Source organism: Macrobrachium rosenbergii, chromosome 32 (assembly GCF_040412425.1).
Source record: "Macrobrachium rosenbergii isolate ZJJX-2024 chromosome 32, ASM4041242v1, whole genome shotgun sequence".
Lineage (NCBI taxonomy): Eukaryota > Metazoa > Arthropoda > Malacostraca > Decapoda > Palaemonidae > Macrobrachium > Macrobrachium rosenbergii.
The window spans coordinates 10,000,118-10,009,124 of record NC_089772.1 but is presented as its reverse complement, the minus strand read 5'-3'; the positions used below and the strand labels follow the sequence as shown (position 1 = coordinate 10,009,124).

General features: G+C 38.4%; 1 protein-coding gene across 2 annotated transcripts in view; it reads left to right on the top strand.

Moving 5' to 3' along the window:
• Nucleotides 1-9,007, top strand: part of LOC136855657 (glucose-6-phosphatase 2-like) — a 774,122-nt gene that overhangs the window by 616,570 nt on the left and 148,545 nt on the right. Inside the window, exon 1 of one of the 2 annotated variants that reach the window (XM_067132866.1) lies at nt 2,727-3,025. The exons of the other annotated variant lie outside the window; for it this stretch is intronic. Coding sequence (XP_066988967.1) covers nt 2,950-3,025 — 76 coding nt within the window. The 5' untranslated portion in view covers nt 2,727-2,949. Of the gene's footprint in view, nt 1-2,726; nt 3,026-9,007 lie in introns of those variants that run through there. 2 annotated transcript variants of the gene reach the window in all.

Sequence of the window (9,007 nt, the reverse complement as noted above, 5' to 3'; positions counted from 1 at the left end):
CTATCCACCCTCAGATCTTAAAAACTACTGAGGCTAGAGGGCTGCAAATTGGCATGTTGGTCATCCACCCTCCAATCATCAGACATGCCAAATTGCAGCCACCTAGCCTCAGTAGTTTTTATTTTATTTAAGATTAAGGTTAGCCAGGTATCTTGCGTCTGGCAGCGCTTTCCGGAGGCGTCTCCGACGCACCTTCACTTGACCGCTTCTGAGGAGCAACTGAGCCCTGCCTGGTCGTAGCTGAGAGCCTCATACATCATTATAAGCTGTACAGGAAACTCGATTGTGCTGAAGAAACTTCGGTTCATTTTTTACTTGTTTATATTTTAGAATAACTATGTTTGCTTTTAAAGTTTTTTGCCCGTAGTTTTTTCTCATTCTCTTGATTTACTTTTTCCACTCTTTCCTTGCGTTGTTATATGGTCAGATGTTACCTGGTGTTCCCTTGAAATGTTTTTAGATTTGTGTGTATATTTAAAGTCGTTATAGGTAAAGAAACTACTAAAAAGCGCCATCGTTCCAGAATCTTGACTTGGCATGCAGTTCATTCATAAAGTATAAACATTTAACAGATACCACGTGTATGTTTATGTAAATGAATACCTATTCAAGTATGAATATGTATATGTATGCGTATAATTACTCTTGCACGTTATTTTATATATCAAACACCACAGGGAAGAGATGAGACAAGGTTTTAGATCCTGACCGGTGTCGGCTTTCTTGCTAACTAAGCCATCTTCAGAGGACTGGTACGAAGTGGTAGAAATTCACAATACATATTTTAGCAATATATATATATATATATATATATATATATATATATATATATTATATATATATATATATATATTTTTTTTTTTTTATTGCTACGCAACCTGAAATCTGTCTCTACCGGACAAAAAAAAAAAGCATAGAAGATAAGTAGTGAATCTGATTTAATGAGTCCTGTGCAATACAGAAAAAATTTCACTCCAAATGCAGAGAATATGAACATTATTTTGGTATATGTCAGTTTCGTTTTTATGCTAATGCTAATCTTTAATGCTTATATGACACTTTTTTCATCAAGCTTGGGGCATTACCCTTATGGTTATACAAATATGAGAGTACTTTATAGTTACTGATGAAGAACGTTTACTGATTGCAAGGAGCACAGACAGATATATCCAACAGGTTGAACTTTGATAGGGGGGAAACAGGTTTTTTAAGGGGTGAAATAGCAAAATTGTGCGTTATTTTCCCATTTTGTTATCCATAATCGAAGAGGGTAATATTTAATATATTACAAAGACATATAGGTCACTATGTTTTGATTTTGTGAAAAAGTGTTCTCGAAGCAACAGCTTATGATGAACATACTGTAGTTTCCGTATTATCCTTCCATTCCATGTCATTAATAATAATAATAACTTTATACTTCTCGGAAGCCAGCAAAGTAGATTCATTGTTCTGACTTGACAAATTTCTCTGAGCTTCAGAATGCAAGTGCTCATTAACATTGGTTTTTTTTTTATAACTATAATGGAAATATTTCTTCAGCTGCTGATGATTTGTATGTCTGCCATGATATATATATATATATATATATATATATGTGTGTGTGTGTGTGTGTGTGTGTGTGTGTGTGTGTGTGTGTGTGTGTGTGTTGCATGTGTGCTTGCCTCTTCTACACGCGCCCACATACACACAAACACACACACATATATATATATATATATATATATATATATATATATATATATATATATATGTGTGTGTGTGTTTATATATATGTATGTATGTATGTAAGTGTGTATATACACACACACACATACTCTTGCATGGACGACGATACCCCTTGTGTATGCGTACTCGTGTTTGTTGCAAACTGTCGAGTCGAGTCTTTTTCACTAGGTATTCCTAAGTGTCATTTGAAAGGCAGGAAATGACAAAATATTCTCCGTGCATTTTATACATTAATATGCTTTCAAATATGTTTGTAAAAACTGACAATATCGTCAGTGGAATGTTTGTGTTTATGCTGTTTTTATAATCCATGAGTTTGAGGTCAGCGACGCTATAGTTTTCCTTTGTGACTCATTTCGATTCGCCTGAATTGAGGATAATTATCGTTGAAATTCATCCAACAACCTCGGAGGCGAGTGAGGGAATGACAAAAAAATAACTAAGTACTTATGAACAGTCATACAAGACGGGCGAACAGTTTTACTGACTAGAGTAAAATTCAGCAAGAATTAGGCGTACGCTTGGAAAGTTTGATAGGAAAATAATTGATTTCCAAGCTGCAATTAATATAGTTTTAAAATATATATGTGTGTGTGTGTAACATATATAATATATATACTGTATATATATTTGTTTGTGTTTGTGAATTGGTGTGGTTTTTCCTGTATATTTTTTGTCTTCATAATGTTGCAGTATGAACTATACTTTACAAGTTTCTTGACAAAATTGTGCTTCATTTTGTTTGCCTTGTTGAAACAACCATCTCCATAAGTTCACTAAAATAATGAAATTAACTGGAAACAAAAAATTGCATTGGTCAACTAACTCACGAGAACAGATGAAATAAGTCATTTTGTGAAAGATATCAGATACAAAGCACGTGTTGCTCTGTGCCTGCTTGGGCTGAGAAGGCTTAGTGGATAACTACCCAAGGACATCCTCGGCCCGGGCGAGCAAGGAAATGTTTCTTGATGAAATAAGAGCTCTGTTGTTGTGAGCAAATGGACTCTTGGTGCGGGGGAGAAACGTGTGCTTGGGCATTGTTGTTCAATGAATGGCGTCTCAGTGGACTTCTTAGTGCGACGTCGTTCAAACGCGGCCTCGCTTCGCTTCATTGCTTTCGAGAAGCCATTGGTCTGCATGCGACTTGGGTCAATTAGCTTGGCCGCGGGTTTTGTTTCTTCGTGGGTTTGGGCAGCTGTTGCAGTCGTCCTTTGAACAATGCCCGGGTTATGTCGTCAGCGCAGAATCTCTTCGTTTATTGGTCGGAAGAGTTCCCGAACCTCAACTCCAGAAGGTAGGTTTTGTCGCTGAGAGGAAACTGACCTGTTATTTTGTATGGTCCAGATTGTGATTGTGTCCAGAAGTCAGTGCGTGTTTGGTTGTTTGGTTCAGCGAGTAGTTCACAGCTTGTTTAAAACGTAGATGGGCATCCAAATTCTACAGGTAAATGCTACAAAGGTGCCCAGAAAATAATACTTTTAGTTTGCTGTAAAAGAAAACTATTGTGCCGGCATTGTCTGTCCGTCTGCACTTTTTCTGTCCGCGCGGGCGAAACGACCAGGACCCGTTTTGTTTGTGTAGAGGCCAATTTACTGGTCTAGACTTGTAGAAAGTTAAATCAAGTATACCTTAGTTTAACCAGACCACTGAGGAGCTGATTAACAGCTCTCCTAGAGAGGGCTGGCCCGAAGGATTAGACTTATTTTACGTGGCTAAGAACCAATTGGTTACCTAGCAACAGGACCCACAGCTTCTTGTGGAATCCGAACCACATTATACCGAGAAATGAATTTATATCACCAGAAATAAATTCCTCTAATTCTTCATTGGCCGGCCGGAGAATCGAACGCAGGCCCAGCAAAGTGCTATCCGAGAACACAAAAGAAGTGAAGGAAAAAGCAACAGAACCCAAGATATGAAATCAGCCCCACGAAAAGGAAAGAAAAGTTGGGCACCGCGGAAAATGGAAGCGGGTGAGGAAGCACTTTGGTAGGTGAAAGGAAAACGCTGCCAGACGCAAGAGGATGGTGGTGGTCTCTCCAGAATAAATAGACGTCTTCTGTGGTGACGTGGCGGATGTTGCCAGGCGCCGCGATTTGTTTGTTCGTTAAAAAGTTTAAATGCGGGCTACGTTTGGATTAGTGTGACTTTTATTTTTAAACTCCTTTAATATACTTAATTACTATGTCATTATGTATGAGGCAGGAGTGTCATTATTCAGAAATTAAGTAAATATATGAAGAGGTACGAGTTTTGACTCGTGCACACACCTAGACCGAAAAATTTCTTTCCTTATTAATGGTATCCCATCAATTAGTATCTTTTGTTTTATTTCTAGGGACTGAGTGGCATGTCCTGACCAAAATGATTAGAAGCTTTTAGTTAAAATTTTCATCGTGGTTCAGTATAATCTTTGTTCCAGATTTTTAAAAGTAAATTGTACTGACAAATTTTATTGGAGAGTTTTGAGAAAATAGGCGTTAGGAAAGCAACTTCCATTGATAAGAAAAAGGGGACTTTCAGAGTCAACATTGATAAAATGCGTTAAAGAAAACATAACCTTAGCCAGAACTGATAACAGACAGACATAGAAAACACAAGTATACCTTAGTTTAACCAGACCACTGAGCTGATTAACAGCTCTCCTAGAGCTGGCCCGGAGGGTTAGATTTATTTTACGTGGCTAAGAACCAACTGGTTACCTAGCAACGGGACCTACAGCTTATTGTGGAAGCCGAACCACATCATAGCGAGAAATGAATTTCTATCACCAGAAATAAATTCCTCTAATTCTTCATTGGCCGGCCGGAGACTCGAACTCGGGCCCAGCAGAGTGCTAGCCGACAACTCTACCGACTCAAACGACGAGAAAACACGAGACTGATAATGAAACCTGTTACGGAAACCAGACGGCCTTGAAAGCAGAACCTCTTGACCCAGAATTATTAAAAGAGACACATGAAAAAAATTACCCCCTGGGGCAATATTGATGACAAGAAACAAGTTAAAGATGCGCCGAAGTTTCTTCGGCGCAGTCGAGTTTTCTGTACAGCGTATATTCAAGGCCAACGAAAATAGACCTTTATTTCGGTGGTCTCGGTATAATGCTGTATGAGCTGCGGCCCATGAAACTTTCAGCCACGGCCCGGTGGTGGCCTATGCTTAGCGATGCCGGACGCACGAGCATGGCTAACTTTAGCCTTAAATAAAATAAAAACTGCTGAGGCTAGAGGGCTGCAATTTGGTATGTTTGATGATTGGAGGGTGGATAATCAACATACCAGTTTGCAGCCCTCTGACCTCAGTGGTTTTTAAGATCTGAGGGTGGACAGAAAAAGTGCGGACGAACAGACAAAGCCATCTCAATAGTTTTCATTTACAGAAAACAAAAATCAAGACCTGCTGAACCAGTACTGATGACAAACGTACAGGAAACAATTACCCCTTGAATAAATATTCGTCACAAACAGACAGTAAGGCAAGACTTCGTGAGCCAGTGTTAATAACAGACACAGGAAAACAAGAGCCTGTATTCATCACGACAGACAAGACCACAAACCTCCAGAGCTTACTGTATATTGACAACAGACAGACAAGGAAAAACACCTTCAGAACTCTTATTATTATTATTATTATTATTATTATTATTTCAGTAGAAGAAACCTATTCACATGGAACAAGCACACAAAAGAGGCCTTTGACTTGAAATTCAAGCTTCCAAAGAATGTTGGTTTCGACCTCCCACCGCAGACCCCACTCTGCAGCAGTCACTGATCATGATACAGAACCAGTGATTTTTCGTCGCCCTTTAGGAGACGCGAACCGGCGACATCTGAGTGGCATGCCACGACACTAACCACTATACCAGCGGACCAGCATTGATAAGAGATAGACGAGAAAGCAAGAAAATCCTGAGACGTTGTTGATTGAAAACAATGTTCTCTGGTTCAGTTACCTATGAAGCAATATCTGTAGCAAAGGTGTATATCCTTGAAGTATTTGCTTGCATGCATAAAATGCTTTCAGTCTTAATTTGTGTCTGTTAAGGAATGTGATGCCTGTAGACTTTGTAGAGTGTCAGCTAAAGGACACAAAAAAGCGAGGAAAATTCCGCGCGGAAATCGAACATGCTTTTGAAAGAAGCCTGTTCAATAATTATTGGAATTCTAAGTCATTCCGCGGCCTCGCTGCTTCGTTAAGTACGGGTATTAGTGATAAAATCCGATCTAATTTTCAGTGGGCTACCCAAATGTCAGGCGCCCAAATGAATGGGGCAATCATTTCGGTCTAATAAATAATTCGCTATTCCTCGTGGCAAAGTTTTCGCCAGCAAAATGATCAGTGCTCAGTCGAGCAATAGTTCCGCCTTTTGTTGTTAGGATGCATTTCGCCCATTAGGTTATAAACTCATGTTTTATAAGCCACAATCCTTTTCTTTGTGCGAAAAATTATTTTTCAGTCACTGCTCCATATTTATAGCTCTCATTAAAAGGATATGCTTTACGCTTAAGTGAAAAATATTTTGGGACAAATAGTGAACAGAATGCGGTAGTATTTCTTGATAAATTTTAGTTTGGATGAGACGGTTTAAGGAAGGGATGCAATAGAACTGTGGCTGAAAGTCATTGTACAGTGTTTTACTAAAATGTACAATCTTGGTAATCAAATCGAGCGGTGTGTCGTCTTCAACACGTATATACAGTATATATATTTTAAGCCTTTCGTTGTAATTTAGTATCACGCTGCTCTTCGACCTGGTAATATTAGTATTGCGCATTTATTTTGATCTATATATCTCAAGTCATTTATCTTGTTTCAGTGAAATGATTTTTTATAAACAAGTGAAAAGTGCTCCGAAGTTTCTTCGGCGCAGTCGAGTTTTCTGTACAGCGTATCAATCAAGGCCACCGAAAATAGATCTATCTTCCGGTGGTCTCGGTGTAATGCTGTATGAGTCGCGGCCCATGAAACTTTAACCACGGCCAGGTGGTGGCATGTCGTGTATCGTTGCCAGACGCACGATTATGGCTAACTCTAACCTAAATAAAGTAAAAACTACTTAGGCTAAAGGGCTGAAATTTTGTGTGTTTGATGATTGCAGGGTGGATGGTCAACATGCCAATTTGCAGCCCTCTAGCCTCTGTAGTTTTTAAGATCTGAGGGCGGACAGAAAAAGTGCGGATGAACAGACAAAGCCGACACAATAGTTCCCTTTTGCAGAAAACTAAAAGCTGTCTGATTTCATGATAAAATGTTGCATTTTACAAGATGTACGACGAGTTTCTGTATATCATAGTTTCAATCGTTTTTTTAGAGGACAGTTTTCAAAAGTTTAACGTTTGCCATTTTCTTACTACCCCAGGGTAGTTATGTTCTTCTAGGATCGTGTTTATCATTCCTTTTTACAACTTCTTTGAAATTTGCCAGTCTTTCAATACCCGTCACGGAAGCAAATTCCTGAGATTTATGCTAGTATTGCACCAGCCCCGGTTTTTTTTTTTTTTTTTTTTTTTGCCATGCCCCAGGTTAGGTTAGGTTAGGTTGGGCTAGGTCAGGATAGATTGGTAATTTGCAAGTAATTTGGGTGTGGGAAACATAATGAGATTATTTTCAAGAAAAATCTGTGGTTAGCTTTTAGGATATGGCGTCTCGCTTTTTTCAGGGAAAGGTCCCGGTACTCGGTTACACCCTGGGAAAATGGCTACCGGAAATGAATGAGTCAGGTTCAAAATATGTTTAGTGTCGTTCAGTATAACGTACTAGCATTAATAACTTCCTCGTTCACCCTCTTTACTCCATTCTACTTGCTTTGCAGTTTGGTTCCATGGTTAATACAGAGAAAGACTGTATTCAGTAATACACTAAAAAGCCGATTAGCCCAGTCAAGTTTGTCCATGTCACGAAACGCGTCTGGTATGTTTTGATGGATGGTGGAAACAAGAAAGTTTCGCGTTGGTCTTTCACGAGTTTTCCCTTTTCACAGACCTCGCTTCTTATGAATGGGAGTGCGCGAAGTGTTGAGAAATAATTCCATATGTCATGCACAAGTTTACTTTGAGAATTTCAACAGTTGGCAGAGTTGACTGGTCATGTATTTTCTTTTCTATCATTTAAATGTCTGAAAGTCTGGATTCAATAGAAGTTCACAGTATTTTTTCTCTCTCTCTCTCTCTCTCTCTCTCTCTCTCTCTCTCTCTCTCTCTCTCTCTCTCTTTTCTTTTTTCTCTCTCTCTGGTTCTTCTACAAATGCACAAGAAGCTCTGGTAAACATATGCAATTCGATAACGATTTAAGGTAAAGAGGGTGAAATTTTGCACCTTGATAAACAATATTGTCGTAAGGGTGCAGGGAAGCTTTTGGATTTTGCTTGAAAAAAAAATTACCAAAGCTACATTATAATGAATTGTGCTTATAATTAAAGTATGGCTATAGATAAAAATAAAAGTCTAGCAGTTTGGGTGGACAATGATAAGTTGAAAGCAAACGTCAGGAACTTCTTGAGAGATTTCAGTAGTTATTTTAAACATGACGTGTTTATATTTCTTAGATGGCTCGCAGGTCTTAAGAGTATAGTTTATTCAGCCATCATAACTTTTGATATATCTTGTTGCATTTTTTGCGGTTGGGCATATTCTTTATCTGATTTCCCTGTTTCATTTCTGCGATAGAATTTGTACAAGTTGGCTCTCATTGTTGTGGAGATCTTTCGATTCCAGTAATGTAAAAGAAATTCGTATTATTCAGAATTCACGTCCTTTTCAGTAAGAAAGGAGGACCTTAATAATTATTAGACTTCTTCGAAGAAGCATTGCAGGCTTATTTGACACAGCAGTCAACCATCAGCTATTTCATAAGCTTCGATGATTAAAAGTCACAATAAATGAAGCCGTAGAGGGTGCTTGATGTCTGAATGGTCAGTAGTTTCAACAATTTGAGCCCATATAATATCTGAGACTTCTAAGCACAGTGTAACGCTATGTCACTTTGCAGTTCTTTTCTGATTTCTAAAATGTTTGTGTGAAGGAGGTTAATTTATATATAAAGTTTTTCAGTGTTATAATAAGAAGGAAATCTTTCCGATCCTGAGAAACGGTCGAAGTGGTTCATTAGGAGAACGTGTAAGCAATCATTTTTAAAATATCAGAACACCAAAAATTCGTGTCATAAAAACGTAATGTCCTTACCTGCTTTGTAATAATACTGTCTGGCGTGGTGCCTGAAATTTGCTAATGAGATTTTTTTTTTAATAACCTTCGTAAAAACGTTGCCATTTTGC